General features: G+C 44.9%; 1 protein-coding gene across 3 annotated transcripts in view; it reads right to left on the bottom strand.

Annotated features, from left to right (window-relative positions):
* LOC120978608 (inter-alpha-trypsin inhibitor heavy chain H3-like) overlaps window positions 1-19,628 on the bottom strand; it is a 117,045-nt gene extending 97,417 nt beyond the window's left edge. For 2 of the 3 annotated variants that reach the window (XM_040406856.1, XM_040406858.1), the window contains exons 1-4: window positions 19,494-19,628; window positions 10,336-10,353; window positions 9,592-9,758; window positions 8,789-8,893 (exon numbers count right to left, since the gene is read on the bottom strand). In XM_040406856.1, coding sequence (XP_040262790.1) covers window positions 8,789-8,893; window positions 9,592-9,758; window positions 10,336-10,353; window positions 19,494-19,586 — 383 coding nt within the window. In that variant the 5' untranslated portion in view covers window positions 19,587-19,628. The remainder of the gene's footprint in view (window positions 1-8,788; window positions 8,894-9,591; window positions 9,759-10,335; window positions 10,354-19,493) is intronic. The other variant, XM_040406857.1, reaches the window with a different exon arrangement.
* Between the last annotated feature and the right edge of the window lie 222 nt (window positions 19,629-19,850).

Genomic DNA, 19,850 nt, shown 5'->3' with positions numbered 1-19,850 from the left:
GAATTGATTTTTCGAACGGGGAGATGGTTAAAAAAACGCTGGCTCCCTCCCCTTTGTTTGAATCCACGGTCACTGCGTCTGCACCGTGCAATTTACTGCCCCACCAAATATGAGTGGTATTTTCTGTAGTTCTCTCTTCTCATCAGTTTAATCCCTGTTACGTCCCTAATCTGGGGTCAATTTATTAAATAGATTTTTCGAACGGGGAGATGGTTAAAAAAATGCTGGCTCCCTCCCCTTTGTTTGAATCCACGCCACGGTCACTGCGTCTGCACCGTGCAATTTACTGCCCCACCGGATATAAGTGGTATTTTCTGTAGTACTATTCTCATCAGTTTAATCCCTGTTACGTCCCCGATCTGGGGTCAAATTATTAAATAGATTTTTCGAATGGGGAGATGGTTAAAAAAATTCTGGCTCCCTCCCCTTTGTTTGAATCAACACCACGGTCACTGCGTCTGCACCGTGCAATTTACTGCCCCACCGGATATGAGTGGTATTTTCTGTAGTACTATTCTCATCAGTTTAATCCCTGTTACGTCCCCAATCTGGGGTCAAATTATTAAATAGATTTTTCGAACGGGGAGATGGTTAAAAAAATGATGGCTCCCTCCCCTTTGTTTGAATCCACGCCACGGTCACTGCGTCTGCCCCGTGCAATTTACTGCCCCACCGGATATGAGTGGTATTTTCTGTAGTACTATTCTCATCAGTTTAATCCCTGTTACGTCCCCAATCTGGGGTCAAATTATTAAATAGATTTTTGGAACGGGGAGATGGTTAAAAAAAATGCTGGTTCCCTCCCCTTTGTTTGAATCCACGCCACGGTCACTGCGTCTGCACCGTGCAATTTACTGCCCCACCGGATATGAGTGGTATTTTCTGTAGTACTATTCTCATCAGTTTAATCCCTGTTACGTCCCATATCAGGGTGGGATTGCCTTCTGTGAAAAAAAATTTAGGCCGGGTACCTTCGACTGCCTTCACAGTGACAGACCAAACTCTGATACACCAAAATGAATTGATTTTAGGAACCGTGAGATGGAAAAAGCAGCTTGGTCGGTCCTCTTACTCAGTCCCAAGTTGGGGCACTGCGCGTGCACGGAGCAATGTGCTGTGACACCCTATATGAGTGGTGTCTTAACTAGTACTATTCCTATCAGTTTAATCCCTGTTACGTCCCCTATCTGGGGACGTGTGTCGAATTGATTAACCATTGTCGAATTAACGGACCATTACGACATCCTGGAATAATTTAGTTCTGAGCTTTGTACTTGCTTTGTATTGGAATTGATGGGGATTTTTTTAATTGTCTGCATTATTTCTAATAAACTATTAAGAGACTTTATTATGATTTTTTTATTTTATGAATTAAAACCCCACCCATACAACTTAAAAAAAAGAAATAAAAAAATGTATGTTTTTTCTATGAAAAATTATCCAGCCGATCGCTTTTGGTCTGATCATAATGAAGCAACGGCCTTATCATCTGGGGTGTGGCAACATTGCCAACACACTCATAGAGGTGATGATCGCTTCATTGTGATATGCAAGACCCTTCACCACAACAAGGTAATGATCACGAAGGGGAATTGACACTTGTATGTGCCTTTTTTTTTTGTTTTGTTTTTTCAGCCACAGTGCAGCACCAGAGGCCAGAAAAATTAGGCATGTACACATGCCTGAAAAAATAATGTCATTGTTGCAGCCGCTGTTGTAGCAGCGGCCGGAAAAATTGATGTTTTCAAGGCAGAAAGGTGACTAAAACATCGCGGCTTGAACCCTAGTTGGTGGCGGAGAATTCACGAAAGTCATCCGGTATGCAGACATTAAATACAGCAGCGTGGGGACCATTTTGAGGCCAAGGCATGTCATCAGGCCCATTGTTAGTCAAACGTATCCCCCACTGTCAGTCCCTTCGGGATCCATGCCTCATTCATCTTAATGAATGTGAGGTAATCAACACTTTTTTGACCGAGGCGACTTCTTTTGTCAGGGACAATGCCTCCTTCTGCACTGAAGGTCCTTTCTGACAGGACACTTGAAGCGGGGCAGGCCAGAAGTTCTATCGCAAACTGGGATAGCTCAGGCCACAGGTCAAGCCTGCACACCCAGTAGTCAAGGGGTTCATCGCTCCTCAGAGTGTCGATATCTGCAGTTAAGGCGAGGTAGTCTGCTACCTGTCGGTCGAGTCGTTCTCTAAGGCTGGATCCCGAAGGGCTGTGGCGATGTGTAGGACTGAAAAAGCTCTGCAAGTCCTCCATCAACAACACATCTGTAAAGCGTCCTGTCCTTGCCGCCGTGGTCGTGGTAGGAGGAGGATTACTTTCACCTCTTCCCCTGTTAGATTCCCGTTGTGCTGTGACATCCCCCTTATAAGCTGTGTAAAGCATATTTTTTAGTTTTGTTTTGAACTGCTGCATCCTTTCTGACTTTCGGTAAGTTGGTAACATTTCCGCCACTTTCTGCTTATACCGGGGGTCTAGTAGCGTGGCCACCCAGTACAGGTCGTTCTCCTTCATCCTTTTTATACGAGGGTCCCTCAACAGACATGACAGCATGAAAGACCCCATTTGCACAAGGTTGGATGCCGAGCTACTCATTTCCCGTTCCTCGTCCTCACTGATGTCATTGACGGTCTGTTCTTCACCCCAGCCACGTACAACACCACGGGTCCCAGATAGGTGACAACAACGAGCACCCTGGGATGCCTGCTGTGGTTGGTCTTCCTCCTCCTCAAAGCCACATTCCTTCTCTGACTCCTCTTCCTCACTCTCCTCTTCCAGCGTTGCCGCAGGTCCAGCAAGCGATGATGACAAGGCTGTTTCTGGTGGTGATGGTGACCACAACTCTTCCTCTTCACGCTCATCTACAGCCTGATCCAGCACTCTTCGCAGGGCACGCTCCAGGAAGAAAACAAATGGGATGAGGTCGCTGATGGTGCCTTCGGTGTGACTGACTAGGTTTGTCACCTCCTGAAAAGGACGCATGAGCCTACAGGCATTGCGCATGAGCGTCCAGTAACGTGGCAAAAAAATTCCCAGCTCCGCAGAGGCTGTCCTAGCACCCCGGTCACACAAATACTCGTTGACGGCTTTTTCTTGTTGGAGCAGGCGGTCGAACATTAGGAGTGTTGAATTCCAACGTGTCGGGCTGTCGCAAATCAAGCGCCTCACTGGCATGTTGTTTCGGCGCTGAATGTCTGAAAAGTGCGCCATGGCCGTGTAGGAATGCCTGAAATGGCCACACACCTTCCTGGCCTGCTTGAGGACGTCCTGTAAGCCTGGGTACTTAGACACAAAGCATTGTACGATGAGATTCAACACGTGTGCCATGCACGGCACATGTGACAACTTGCCCAAATTCAATGCCGCCAACAAATTGCTTCCATTGTCACACACCACTTTGCCGATCTCCAGTTGGTGCGGGGTCAGCCAGTGATCCACCTGTACATTCAGGGCGGACAGGAGTGCTGGTCCGGTGTGGCTCTCTGCTTTCAGGCAAGTCAACCCCAAGACAGCGTGACACTGTCGTATCCGGGATGTGGAATAGCCCCTGGGGAGCTGGGGGGATTCAGTTGATGTGCAGCCAGATGCCGCAGCAGAAGAGGACTCAGCCGAGGAGGTTATGGAAGAGGATGGAGTAGGAGGAGTAGAGGAGGTGGCAGTAGGCCTTCCTGCAAGTCGTGGCGGTGTCACCAACTCCGCTGCAGAGCCACGCATTCCATGCTTGTCAGCCGTCAGCAGGTTCACCCAATGCGCAGTGTAGGTGATATACCTGCCCTGACCGTGCTTTGAAGACCAGGTATCAGTGGTCAGATGGACCCTTGCCCCAACACTGTATGCCAGAGATGCCATGACTTCCTTTTCAATCACTGAGTAGAGGTTTGGGATTGCCTTTTTTGAAAAAAAAAATCGTCCGGGTACCTTCCACTGTGGTGTCCAAATAGCGACAAATTTTTTGAAGGCCTCAGACTCCACCAGCTGGTATGGTAAAAGCTGGCGAGCTAAGAGTTCCGTCAAGCCAGCTGTCAGACGCCGGGTAAGGGGGTGACTCTGGGACATTGGCTTCCTACGCTCAAACATTTCCTTTACAGACACCTAACTGTGGACAGATGAGATGGAACTGCTGAAGGTGAGAGGCGGAGTGGCGGGTGGTTGAGAGGGGGCAAGGAGGACAGAAGTGGTTGACGTGGCTGAAGATGCTGGACCAGGAGGAGGATGGTGGCTTTGAGCTTGTGTGCTGCTTCTACTCATCATCATGTGTTGATCCCATAGATGTTTGTGATGTGCGATCATGTGCCTTCGCAAAGCAGTTGTACCTAGGTGGGTGTTGGATTTCCCACGACTTTTGGCACAGGTTGCAAATGGCATCGCTGTTGTCAGAGGCAGACACACCAAAAAAATGCCACACTGCTGAGCTTTGCAATGACGGCATTCTGGTGGTGGCAGCAGCATGTGTTGATTGGCGTGCTGTCTGGCTGACCCCGGGTGCCGATACATGCTGTCTGACTGTGCCACTAGCTCCTTGCGACGACCTCCCCCTGCTTCCAACTCGTCTCCTCCTTCTCTCTGTCTCCCCTTCTGAACTTTCCCCCTCTTCTTCTTCTCTTCGAGCAGGCACCCACGTGGCATCCACGGACACATCGTCATCATCAACCGCTTCACTTGTATCTGACACCTCAGCAAAGGAAGCAGCAGCGGGTACAACATCATCATCATCACACTGTACGTCCATGTGTGTAATGCTGCCTGACTGAGACATATCCCTGTTATCTACATCCCCTGGCAATAATGGTTGCGCATCACTAATTTCATCCAACTGATGTGTAAATAACTCCTCTGAGGGATCAAGTGAAGCGGCTTTGGTGGCTGTGGTGGTAGTGGTGGTGGTGGCGGCGAGGGGGGAGAGTGGTGACCAAAGCTGAGCTGGAGGAGGATGGTGCGTCAAGGTCAGGGCCGGCCTTTGGGGTGTGCGGGCTGTGCGGCCGCACAGGGCGCCATAGCAACAGGGGCGCCGGGCAGCCGACACAGCCCGCCGAACTCAGTGAAGTCTACTACTACTTACTAGTACTACTATATTTTGTTGCCGCCGCGGCCCGCCGGCCATCTAACAGCATAAACATGAAGTCACCGTGACACCGTTACGGTCCGGACTAAGAGACTGAGTGAGGAGGGGGCGGGGCCCGCGGCTGCTCTGCGCTCCGCTCTGCTGCCTGGCCTGCCTGTCTCTTTAACAGAGCAGAGCAGACCAGTGGCTGCTGGAGTGTGACGCAGGCCGCAGCTGCCGCACAGGCAGAGAGAAGAAGGAGGCGGAGCGAGCCCGAGCGCCAGCCAGCAGCAGCCACAACAGAGACTCCTCAGTGTCCACAGACAGCAGATGTATAGTATGGTTTTATGATTGCCAGGCCTCTAAGAAAAGGGGAGGGGGCTATTACCTAATATTTTATGGGAATTTAAATGACGTCTCCTTTGCTAGCAGGTTGAAATTTGCCAGACGTCCAGGTGAGCCCAGAGCGGACAGAGGTCAGAGAAGGGGACACCGCCCGGCTGTACTGTAGAGCGCTAGGCAGCCCCACTCCAACAATCTCCTGGAGGAAGCAAGATGGTATCCTACCCCCTCAGGTGAGAGGATGAGCCGTGCATGCGGTGCTGCAGATACATAGAGGTCCTTACTGTCACAGGTCGTGCCTGCTCACCACTGCTCCCTATGGTTATTTTCCCTCTCACTTTCTATTCCTCCTGTCTCTCTCTCTCTCGGCCCGTCCATCTGCTCAGGCCCTCACCTCTCTTGGTTTCCTTCATTTTCGAAGCAGCAGCCTGGAAGCAATCCAGAGGCGGATTCAGGAGCTGCAGGTATCTGCTATAACCCGCAGAAGCCATTGACATAGATATTGCACTGGCCAATGCCTCAGACCTTCCATACAATGGTATAATGATGAGCGATCGGTCACTCCATCATAGGCTGCCCATGGTGACACATACTGTAGTGACCAGTGGCTCTAGCAGGAGTTAGAACGCCCATGATGTAAAAGTACCCCTCACGTATTGTCTGACACTGCACAGACCTGTTTTCTTCTCCTCTACCTAACATCTCACCAAATCTACCTTTACCTGTGCCCTTCAACCACTACCCTATCTCCATTGTCAGCAGAATTGGTAAGGTGCTGCACTGCAGAACGTCCTGTCCAAACCATTGCCCATTACCTCCTGGACGCTGCACAATTCTTATAAATCACATATACGCAGAGTCCGTGAGGACTACTATGGTGCTCAACTTGGGTTCCTGTGTATTTTCCAGGCTCATACAGAGAGGACAGACATCGCCACCCTCCTGATATTTTTTGGGGAATTAACGGAATGGAAGGTTTTAAATGGAGCCGATATTGGAGAAATGGGTGTGACCACTGAAAGGGTGTGGTTACTGAGGGGTGTGGTTACTGATGGGCGTGGTTACCGAGGGGCGTGGTCACTATGGGGTGCTGTAAAGCTTTCTCGCACAGGGCGCCTAAAGGCCTAAGGCCGGCCCTGGTCAAGGTTCTTAGCGGAAGCTGTTGAAGATTGGGTGTCCTGTGTAAGCCAGTCAACTATTTTCTCAGAATTTTTTGGGTTCAGGGTACGTGGCCTCTGAACACTGGGCATTATTCCAGGGCCAGTGGAAATCACAGCACCACGAACACGACGGCCCCTGCGGAGTGGCCTGCCTCTGCCTGTCATTTTTTATTAGATAAGTGTTACTATGCGTGCAAGGTACTGTGCCACCCTATATAAGTGGTGGGCAGTGGGCACAGTACAGTCTGTGTGGGCCTGGCTGACACACACGGGCTTGCAAATGTGATTAGATCACAGTTAAATTTTAAATAGATTTTTTTTTTCTGAGAGGTATTTGGGCGAATGACACCCTGTAACGGTATGAGTGCAGGCAGAACCAGCCACTAGCCAGTGGCCACAATACTGTATGTGTGGGGGCCTGACACACACGGGCTTGCAAATGTGATTAGATCACAGAAAAATATTAAATAGAATTTTTTTTAATCTGCAATGGATTTTCTGTCACACCCTGTATGAATGGTGTGCACACAGTGCTGTCTATGACTGAGCCTGCAGCCTCTCACACACGGGCAGCCCCGCCTCTCACACACGGGCATATGTTCGCCCGCAGCGGCGAACAAGCTATGTTCGCCGGGAACTATTTGCCGGCGAACTATTCGGGCCATCTCTATTAATCAATATTTATATGTTCATTTCAGACCCCTCTTTTAAGAGCACCGGTCAACTGTATCACCCCTATTAAATAAGGCATACTGCCTGGTAGGGTTGATCCTGCTGATGAAAATGATACCTGTCTTGTAAAAATTGGTTGTGGTGTTCCAGAGAAAAAATACCTTTATTTTTTAGGCAAATGAGGACTTCAGTGTATCAAGGGGCGTGGCTAGCACTGGAAAGCTGGGGAGCTAAGATGCACAGGGGGGATTGGCCCCGCCCCTCAGTGCATAGAAACACTCATTTGCATAAATAATGAAATTCCTATTTCTTGGGAACACCGCAACCAATATCCACAAGACAGGGATCCGTTTCATCAGCAGGATCAACCCTATTAGACAGTGTGCCTGGTTTAATAGGGTCGATCCTTCTGAGAGGGACTCTTTAAAGGAAAAGTAATGAGCAGCATCCTCTTTGTGGCGGTGGCACTATGGTACATATAAAATAGGAGTTGGTCCATACAAACGTGCTCTAACAACTACAAGGTCCAACCTGTGAAAACAGCTCATTAATATTAATTTATTCACTGCAGTTCCCTCCTTTAACATGCTTTATTACTCATTACTAAAAGTAGGGTCCTGCATTAAATATATGAATATTAATGAGCTGGATCCTTGGGAATAGAAGGGAAGACACTGCATTTTTAGAAAACAAATTTCCATTACTTTTCTGTGCAGAAATTGTGCAAGTGTGAACTGATGACGTCCAGTACTTGTGCAGTGTTCCTTAAAGAGGACCTTTCACTTGTAAAAACAATGTGAACTAAGTATGCTGCCATATAGAGCGGCGCCCGGGGATCTCACTGCACTTACTATTATCCCCGGGCCCCGCTCCGTTCTCCCGTTATGCCCTCCGGTATCTTCTCTCCTTAAGTTCTTAAGTTATAGTAGGCGGTGTCTTCCCTTGTCCTGTGGGCGTCTCCTTCTCCTAGGCTGCAGCGCTGGCCAATCGCAGCGCACAGCTCACAGCCTGGGAGTTTTTTTTCTGGCCAGCGGTACAGCCTAGGAGAAGGAGACGCCCACAGCACAAGGGAAGACCCGCCTACTATAACTTAAGGAGCAAAGGTACCGGAGGGCATAACGGGAGAACGGAGCGGTGCCCGGGGATAATAATAAGTGCAGTGAGATCCCCGGGCGCCGCTCTACATGGCAGCATACTTAGTTCACATAGTTTTTACAAGTGAAAGGTCCTCTTTAATGCTTATACACTTGGGAAAGATGGCACATGCTTGACTGTATTTTCACAGGGTACGACTGACCCACCAGAGTCCAGAAATTAATAAATTACAAGTTTTGCTGTAGTTTTCCTATAAAATGATCAATCTGCTCAGCTCCTTCTGCACTGTAACTTGGTAATTGCAGATTGCACTGCATTTTCATGGTGGCGTTCCCTTTATTTCAGCAGTGGTATCAAAGTAAGTGCAATATCTGAGCCTTATTTCCGGTCATCACCCTTTAATATCCTCACGTTCCATCTATGCAGTGATTCAAGTCTGTTGACTGAACGCAACAAGAAATAGCATTTACCTGACTAGTCCGGCTGTTTGGCCCCTTGATACAGCTTTTTCATACTGTTTCTTAGCAGCTTCCTTTTCCTTAATTACTCCTGGATATGTGACTCCATCTATTATCCTGGAATAACCAATAAAAATTGGTATATATCTATGTATGAAATACTATTTAATAGCAAGGCAATTCTTAACAATAGTTTGTCTTAAAGGGACCTCATAAATGATATTCAAGTGGTTGTCTGGGAGATAAAAAATGGGTTCTAAATGGTATAAAATAATAAAATAGTCACATGGACCTTACTGAGCCCCTGATACTCGCATTCCATCGCTTCATGGTCCGCCGCCAGTCCCTGCTTCCACGTCCCTCTAAACAAACAGGAAATAAGCCCTCAGCCTGTGTTAGGCGGGCCACCTCTGCAGCCGATGACTGATGGGTGATCAAGCAGAGGCCAGCAAGGGACTGGGAAGGGTCATAAGGGTGAGAGAGTTCAGGATCGGAGGGTATTTCTTATTTTATTATTTGACACCATTCTGAGACTTTATAATTATTAACTGTTGGACCAGCCCTTTAATTATATGGTAAATCATTGGTCATCTTGTAGATGGCTCAGCAGGGATATAACGGCAAGAAAATATCTGATTGATATATCAAAAAATAATCTGAATACTCCTTTTATAATGTGAAAAATTGTAAGGGAGCTGCATAAGTACCCGTCCTTATATGTAGGGTCTCATGATGTGTTTGATATCCAAATATTACCATTCATCTACCCTAGATAAATTGTGCAACACACATATTTGTATGCTACATGTACTTACATGCTGAAATTTGTAATAAAAGCTGTTTTGGGCAGATCCACATTAAAGAAGGCTTCTTTGGACACGTTGGCTCGATTAACAGCTCTGCTTGTGATGACATTATGGGCAAAGCGAGATGTCACCTGACTGTTGATAATTATACTGTAGACTTCTATATCATCTACTGGCTGCAGGACACATAATGGATAGATGTGCGTAAGTTATATTTATATGCAGAAATTAATGTACAATGTATATTGCTTTTTTGTTTCATCTGCTACTGTAACAGTGTTAATCATATGCTTAACCAGATAGAACAATTTTATGGTTTATAACCTTCACCATTACTTTTAGCCAACACTATAATGTTCATACTTAGGAAAACTGACATTGGCCCAGACTTACTAATGTGTCTGAGACTAAAATCTATCTAAACAGTGGTCTAATTTGGCGCAACTAGGGTTTCTACACTTTTCCGACTTGCTCAAAAAGGGGGCAGGGCTTATTGGAAAGTAGTCAGAGTTTTGTATGGAAAGGAGGCATTATAATTTAGTCTATGTGGATTAGCTTTTAAAATGCTAGAGCAGTGTGTGTTGGAGAAATAACCCAAAAAATAAAGCTTGAGGATTTACAGAATTAATCTATGGAATAGAACTTGTGTTAAATGCAACATTTCAGTCCCACATGTGACTTTTTATTTAAAGCAGTATATACTGTATCCAGTATACACAGAACTAGATGATTTGTGTTTGTACTGTATCTTACCTTTCCAGTGCTTCTTTTCTGTAAAGCAAAAAGAGATAAAGAAAATAAATCATGCAACTTGTTTTTGTAATAGATGTTATCAGAGAAAATGCCTTGCTCTCCACCTTCCTAAACTAAACAAGATGGGCTACCTGCTCACTGAAGGATCACATTATATCATTAAGCAGGGTAAAGAAAAAAAACACAAAGGAAATGGGAATTTATTTTTCTTGTATCCAAAATATATTAATAAAATTAAACATAAATGTTTACATACTTCAAAATGGTAAAAATAGAAAGTACAGCATGTTGCTCAAAAAACAAGGCTTCTCTTAATCATGTTGATGTAAAAACAAAAAGACATCACAAGCATCATAGGCTGTAATACTATAGTATATCATCCAACGATGTTTAAGTACCCTAGATGGAATGTAAAAGTAAAACATTTTTTTTTTTTAATATTACAAATTCAAATCACCTCTTTTCAAAATTTTACATGTAACAATAAGAAAACAATAAGAAAACAATTTTTGCGACCTCACTCCATGAACCAAACTGAGTAGAAAGTGATCAAAAAGTTCTATGAATCCGGGGTGGGGCGTGGCCAGCAGCTAAGATGGCTGGACGCATGTAGAAGGAGTTCCATGGTAGGCACTGCAGACCCGGACAAATCCTGGACAACTCACAGCCATTTCTAGCTAAATTGACCCCTGATTGAGCCCTACAATAAACGGGACCCAGCGCTGCGCAGACCTACCCGGTGCACCGGGAGTCAGGGCTTGTGATCCACGCCGGAGGATGTGGCGGGGGACCTGCGGAGCACCTGGGCGCACTAGACCTGGACCTAAGATCTGCGCTGGTGATCGGGACAGAAGACCTGCCACGCACTCCGACACATCAGACCTGGTGAGGAGTAAAGGGAAGAAATCGGGAAGTGGCCAGAACGATCCCTGAGGTGGAGTAGCGGGAACCAACCACGCGCACGGGCCTTCGTCGGATTCCCGCCAGACGGCCATCTTAACAACATCCCCGCAGCGCTGGGGGAAGGAGATTAGATAAACGCAGGCTCCTGCCTCAATACAAGGGCACAGTACCCCCTGTTTTATATAATATAAACACAATATCTCTGACATTATAAGACCAAAGTGGAGAATATAGATTGCCTAATATTATACCCAGACCACTGGGTTGTAAATAACAGCACAAAACGTATATAGGGAGGAAATCCTGAACTTGCCAGTAGACTTACTGTATAAAATACACTGCACCTCCTAGATTACCGGAACTGGCCTCCACTAGTGCATACTACCTGCTAACCTGATATAACAATGGGGCCACAAAAAACACAGAGCGCCACCAGGGCCATCTTTAATATTGATTGGACCCTGGGCAAAAATTTACTTGGGCCCCCTGGATCCCGCCTTCCCACACCTTAGCAGGCAATCACGCCCTCCACCACAACACACACACAAAAAATCCACATATCTGGTAGAGTACAGTGAATGACTGTAAAGACTTCCAGTTCTGAAGACTCCAGCGGCTCAGGATCAGTGCTCTGGGCAGCTGGGCTCAGGCTGGAAGTGGGCACCGCTCTGCAGGAAGGAGACCAGGGCTCTGCTCACCCTAGTGTTACAGTGCACCCCAGCACCCCACAGTATGCAGTATAGCACCCTATAGTATACAGCAACCCACAGTATGCAGTATAGCACCCTATAGTATACAGCACCACACAGTATGCAGTATAGCACCCCACACTATACAGTACCCCACAGTATATAGTAGAGCAGTATAGCAGCCCACAGTATACAGCACCCCACAGTATACAACACCTCACAGTATACAGTAGAGCAGTATAGCACCTCACCGTATACAGCACCCCAAACTATACACGATATAGCACCCCACACTATACAGCCCCCGCACTATACAGTACAGCAGTATAGCACTCCACAATATACAGCACCCACAGTATACAGTATACAGCCCCCCACAATATACAGTACAGCAGTATAGCACTCCACAATATATAGCACCCACAGTATACAGTATACAGCCCCCCACAGTATACAGTACAGCAGTATAGCACTCCACAATATACAGCACCCACAGTATACAGCCCCCCACAGTATACAGCCCCCCACAGTATACAGTACAGCAGTATAGCACTCCACAATATACAGCACCCACAGTATACAGCCCCCCACAGTATACAGCCCCCACAGTATACAGTACAGCAGTATAGCACTCCACAATATACAGCACCCACAGTATACAGCCCCCCACAGTATACAGCCCCCCACAGTATACAGTACAGCAGTATAGCACTCCACAATATACAGCACCCACAGTATACAGCCCCCCACAGTATACAACCCCCCACAGTATACAGTACAGCAGTATAGCACTCCACAATATACAGCACATACAGTATACAGTCCCCCACACTATACAGTACAGCAGTATAGCACTCCACAATATACAGCACCCACAGTATACAGTATACAGCCCCCCACTGTATACAGCCCCCCACAGTATACAGCCCCCCACAGTATACAGGCCCCCACAGTATACAGCCCCCCACAGTATACAGGCCCCCACACTATACAGCACCCAACTATACAGTAGTTTACAGTATATTAGCATAACAGCCCCTGTCACCTTTTTCTGATGTAATCTTCACAAAAAAAAAAGCTCCACATTTAAGGCAAACTTCTACAGCAAGACTCCTGGTAGAAAGGACCTTGATGACCTCATAGCCATTTGACCAGTAATATTGCTAGGTTACTGGTCACATGGTGATGATGTCATCTAAGGTCCTAGAGAATCACAGCTCTCACAGTAAGCTGCCTGGAGTGCCGGCAGGCATGCCATGGCAGCACCCACTGTGTAGCTGACAGCCTGAAACCCGGGGCAGTTTCTAGCAGGGCTCAAGAGGCAGCTGCCTTGGGCCCCCCAGGAGCAACTGGGCCTGGGGCAGCTGCCCCTTTTGCCCCTTGTTAAAGACGACCCTGAGCGCCGCAGAAAAATTGTGTGAATTTTCTAGACAACCAGATGGAGGTGCACAGTCACCATTACCGCAGCGAAATGTGCATACCAGTGCAAGCACAGCATCAGAATTACCGACCCCTATTACCTCCTCTGAGGAAGACCATGAGGAGCCCACGCTTAAACAAGTATCCGCTCAAGTCCTGGAAGCCATTACAGCATGTAAGACATCCCTTACAGGGAAACTAGATGAAGTCAAGATTGATCTGGGACTGTTACGCCAAGATCTGCATAACTTACGGGAAAGAGTCCAACATACAGAAGAGCGCATTTCACACATTGAAGATGCCACAGCTACTGTTCCAAGATCCATATCTGATCTTAATACCTGGAAACAGAAAGCTGACGATCTAGAAAATAGGCTCCGCAGAAACAATATCAGAATCATTGGTCCCCCTGAAAGAGCGGAAGATCGTGCACCAGATGAGTTTATAGAAAAATGAATGAAATAACTTATTACAAATGCGGAATTCTCTTCAGCATATGCGGTAGAAAGGGCCCACAGAGTACCAGCAAAACCTCCTCCACCAGGAGCCCCAGCTAGACCCATGCTTGCAAGGTTCCTCAACTGCAAAGATAGAGACATTATACTAGCCTTAGCCAGAAGACGGCATGAAATTAAATATGACAACGCCAGGGTGTCCATCTTTCCAGATTTTTTTCATGGAACTTCAGAAACAACGTGCCACCTTTACGGGGGTCAAGAGGCGCCTGAGAGAAGCCAACATTCCATATTCCATGGGCTATCCTGCAAAACTCAGAGTGGTGGATAGCGACAGAGCGGTCTTCTTTGCATCTCCTAGAGAAGTCTCTGAATGGCTGGCCTTACGACGAAGATCCCCAAGACGCTGAGAATCTTGGCATACCTAGGGACTGGTGACTAGACGACGTCAACAAACTGGTTTGGTCTATATGACATGTTTGGATATATTTCATTGCAGCATTTGATCACATTTAGTGTACATTAGCTAAAGATGTAGAGTCTTGATACCTATATACAACTACCCAAATGGATATACTAATGCTGTAGATGCCACCGCATGCTTCTGCCAATCATCATCGTAGGCAGAGGCATCCCAGTTTACTGGCCTATAGTCCGGAGTAAGAGATCACCCCAGACCTAACACTATACTTGCAGAAGCATAACGTCAGGGATTTAGATTGTTTTCCGGTTTTATAAAAATTAACTTTTCCTTGGTTAACTACTGTTATGTATGTAGCACTGTTGCATGCTAATACACCCACTGCACTATGTCCCAGTCCTGATGATACACGTGTACCTAGAAAGCCATGGCCGAGCTTAAAATCTTATCATGGAACGTCAGGGGACTAGGCACACTTGCATTTGTCAGAAACTCAAGCCCACAGATCCTATGTCTCCAAGAGACACATCTTACCGCTAATACATCTCGGGTTTTACAGAAACCTTGGGTTCAATGGGCAGCACACTCTTACCACACTTCCTCTTAGTGTCCCTGTTAATTCACAAACAACTACGCTGCGAGGTAAAATACCTAGTCACTGATTCAGAAGGCAGATATGTCTTTGTCCACTCTCTTAGTGACAATGTACAATATGTATTATTAGGCATGTATAATCCTCCTCCCGGCTCTATGCAGGTTTTGCACCTGGCAGCTACTTTTGTGGCTACTTACCCACGTGCTAGGGTACTTTGTATGGGAGATCTAAACATGCTATTGGACTCCTCTCTAGATTGTCTTTCGGATATGGCGGATCCGACAAGTGCGGGAAGTCCCTCACCACTCCACGGGTTCTTTACTGAATTTAGATGGCTGGATTTATGGAGGGCTAAATACCCTAGTGCTAGGACATACTCCTGTCATAGTGGCGGTCGCGACTCTCTAACCAGAATTGATTATATGCTAGGTAATGAGACTGCAATGTTAAACCTTTGCTCTATATTATACTTGCCTAGGGGGATATCAGACCACTCACCGGTGCTGGGCACCCTGATATGTGGCACCCCCTCAGTAGTGTATAGAAAGAATATACATCCGTTTTGGTTAAATTTATTGGGTTCCACGGATGGGACTTCTCACCAGCTAAATTATTATTTGAAAATACATGCAGACGAACCCAATTTAGCCCTAGTATGGGATACCTTAAAAGCATTTCTTTGAGGGTCCTTGCACTCCAGTATATCCTATATTAAAAAAAGGCACTAAACGCTTGTAGATGGAGCTGGATTCCCAGTGCACTACACTGGAACAGCAATATATTCACCATCCGACAGACACTAACAGGAGTGCCTGGCTACAGGCGGGTAGACAATACCTAGCAATACTTAAAGACAAAGCAGATAGGAAACAAATTTTTATGAAACAGACAGCGTTCGACCTAGGTAATCAGTCAGCTAACCTACTGGCTCAACTAATCCGTCATATTTCAACCTCTTCAGTAGTGATAAGCGGGAGGTGCCATATTCGATTTTGCGATATTTCGCGAATATTCGATTGAATATTCGTCTTATATTCGTCGAAATCGAATATTCGTCATTATGCTATTTATCGCAAATAATATGCGATTTAATTAATCGCGTATTGCAATTTTGTGTATTTTACGAATATTCGCCATATATTCTTGTTTTAGAATATGCAGAATATTCTAAAAAACAAAGTTATAGCAATATAGCGAATATTCGTAAAATACACATATAGACTGCAATTTCACTAATGTAGCGCTATAATCATTTATTTTTTTGTCTAATTTTTTTTGTCTCTTTCTGAATCAGAAAGAGCCCAAAAAAATTAGACAAAAAAATAAAGATTATAGCACTACATTAGTGAAATTTCAGTCAATATGTGTATTTTACAAATATTCTCTATGTTGCTAAATATTCGTCTTACAATATGACGAATATTCTAAAAAACTAATATATAGCACTATATCACATATATTCATTTTTTAGAATATTCATTCCCCCCCCCCCCAATTGCTGGATTCATTTATGGAAGCCACTTATACTCCTACTCAAACCTGATAAAAGTCCTCTAGAGTGCGGCTCCTATAGGACCCATAGCATTGCTGAATGTAGACTACAAAATCCTGAACAGAGTATTGGCCACCCGCTTAAATCGGGTAATTATGTCTTTGGTCCATCAAGACCAGACGGGCTTTATGCCAGGGAAGTCCACTACTGAGAACATTAGACGGGTTCAGGTAGTTACACAGGTGGGATACTCTCTGAATAAGGATTGGGCTTTGGACTCACTAGACGCAGCCAGGGCATTTGATTCTATAGAGTGGGCCTATTTGATGAGCTGCTTGAGAGGATTTGGGTTTGGTCCACAGTTCCTTAGATGGATTGCTATTCTATATAGTAACCCGGTGAGCAGGCTATTGATAAATGGGGAATTTTCAGAAAGCTTCCCTCTTTTCAGAGGAACGAGACAGGGCTCCTGTTTGCCATGGCGGTAGAGACTTTGGAAATTAGGATGCGAGGCAGTAACAATATAACTGGAGTAACCCTGGGTGAGAGAGAAGTCCATATAGGATTATATGCAGATGATATGATTTTGTATTTATCATGCCAAACACATCTCTTGGCAATGCAGTGGCCCTGATAGACGAGTTTGAGGAGTTCTCGGGCCTGAGAATCAATTGGGAGAAATCAGTATACATGCCATTGGGCAGGGCAGACTGGACAGGTCCCTCTCATGTGGAACGAATAAAAGTGGTGGATACATTCAAGTATCTGGGAGTACATATCACCAAAAAATACTCTCAAGCCCTGTCACTTAATATTCATCCCTTAACTGAGCATATTAGGAGCAAGCTCCAAAACTGGAAGACATTGCCCATCTCAGTAGCAGGACAGATTATTATATTTATTACCTGGCAGGCCAGTTGAGGCTTATCAATACCTGGTATACATCTGGACACCTACCCACCTCAGAGTATTTTTTAAAACACTACTTGAATTGCTACACACTATGGTCCATCCTGAAACTGCCCCCGAAATTCCAGAAACCACTACTGCCGCAGTATAAATTGGCACAGACAGTCTGGAGAGAAGCTAAATTATTGACCGAATTTACGGATATTTTCTCCGAAATACCCTTGTGGGCTAACCAATCGTTGCCGCAAATGCAGGTAGTTATGGGGGCAGACAGATGGCAATCGGCAGAGGTCAAAACCCTTGGAGATATATATGACCAGGGAGTGTTAATGACGTTCGAGGCGCTGTCTCAGCGTACTTCGTACTTACAACTTAGATCAGCTTTACAGAGCAAACTACTGAACGCCAACACCATGGTATCAAAGTACCCACTCATAGGAATTGTTAAAACCCAGGGACCTAGAGGACTAGTTTTGATCATCTACTAATATCTAATACAAGCAAGGGTTAGAGCCAATCCCCTCATGGTCATAGATAAATGGAAAAGACTGATACCCACACTTACAGAGGAATATATATCAGATTTATTAGAATCGCACTTACAGGTGTCACCAGCAGTCAATAATAAAGTAATTCAACTATACATTATCCATCAAACATATCTCACATCAACTAGACTATATAGAATGGGTAGAGCATCATCCATGGCATGTCCACGATGTGGGGAGCTGGAGGCAGACTTCTGGCACATGATGTGGAGATGCAGCCCGATTGTTACATTCTGGGGGGAGGTGACAGCTTTTCTCTCCAATCTGCTACCAGCTCAGGTGGCCTGCACCCCCGAAGTCTGGCTGCTGGGAATACTGGAAGAGGATAATTGGGAACACTATATGACAACATTTCTGAGGGAGTCGTTATTTATGGCTCGTAAATGTATTGCTTTGAGATTGTACAACCCCAATACACCGAACTTGTCCATGTGGAAATTACAAATAAACCAAATTCTAACATATATAGTGCTGGTGTTTAAACACCGCAATAAACATCAAAAATTTGACAAGGTCTGGGGCCTATGGTGTGGGTCAACACAGACAATGTACTCTACCTCGAGACTGCGGCAAGCATTATCAGCAGCTCAAGGATCCATGGTCTAGTCGGAGGATGGGGTCCCCTAATGTATAATGTATTTTGCAGTGCAAAGCCAGTCACAGAGATAAGGGTCCACAAAGGCGCAGTAAGCGATTGAAGTAACTAGACAATAGACTCAGTGTATCTGTTTGTATTATAATATGTAACAGGAATGTATAATATTAATGTTATTTTTTTTCTGTTAATAAAAGAGTTAAAAAAACTAAAAACTTCTATGTACCCCAAAATGGCAGATTATTCTAAAAAAAAAAAAAACATGCTCTCACACAATTCTAAAAAAGTAATGGATATCGGAATATGGAGACACAGGCATATTTTTTCATTTTTTTAAAAGTAGTAAAGCAAAACAAAAACTACATAAATTTGGTATAGCTATAATTAGTATTGGTATAGGAATTGGTGAGTGCCGCTTTTCTTTTATCATCTCACTTTTTATGATTGAACTCAACACTTTATATAGCAGAGCACCACTATTGTACCGCATGAGCAGCCATGACAAGTGTAAATCCGGTCAGATGTTCAAAAAACACACGGTGCAGTGCCGACTGTGTTTCTTTTTCTTTGAACACTATAATTATACCTACTCGCAGAATAAAGGTAACATGTAGTTTTTTTTACACAGTGAACACCATAAAAACCAAAGCTCAAAAACAAAAAAAACAATGGTGGAATTGCAGTTTGTTTGTTTCTTTTTTCTTTATTTTAACTCCACAATTTTTTTTCCTGTTTGTCAACACTGTATATGGCTATGTGAACAGAGAATTAAAAAAGTTATGGCTCTCAAAGAGGGGAGGAAAGCACAAAAGAACAAAAGCAAAAAAATTGAAATAAAAAAATTACTGTGCCACAGGGTTAAAGGGCTTGTCCCACTATTAAAGATCTTACATTTATGGATCATTCTCTACTTAGTGATCCTCTGTTTACTGAAAGCTTCCACTAGATATAGTTTCAGAAAAGGGACTATAGTCTCTGCTGTACCATGGGATTAAAATCCAAGATTACATGGTTCTTAAGGAGTTAATCTATAAAACTATTTTCTGTGATCAGAAATTCATCAAAAAACAATGTTAACCCAATGGTCTACATTTAGCATCCTCTAAAATAAACCTCTGGAGCAAATACAAACCTGAATGTTTCTTATTCCATCGATCACAAAGTCGCTGTTTATTGGAGATAAAGCACAAAACAGCAAAACAAAACTGAGCAGAAGACGACCCATTTTGCAAGTGAATTTTGGCTGCTTGAAACCAAATTATATCAACCTGTCCAAGAAACTGTTAATAAGTAACAGCAAGTTACATTTTCATTATGCAAAACCCTGAGAACACTCCCTTTATTTATTATTTTTATAAACTCTGTTAAATGAACAGAAAACAACCCATGCAGAGGGTCTACTATGGGGTCAGTAGTAGTTTGCAGACCCCAGTCTTGTCTGGCATCGTTGTTTACTTTGGTTGTTTGGTCTGAGATTTGTATTTGTTTA

Source organism: Bufo bufo, chromosome 9, assembly GCF_905171765.1.
Source record: "Bufo bufo chromosome 9, aBufBuf1.1, whole genome shotgun sequence".
In the NCBI taxonomy this organism is placed as follows: Eukaryota; Metazoa; Chordata; class Amphibia; order Anura; family Bufonidae; genus Bufo; species Bufo bufo.
The sequence above is the reverse complement of the archived record's forward strand: the minus strand, read 5'-3'. Positions and strand labels throughout refer to the sequence as shown.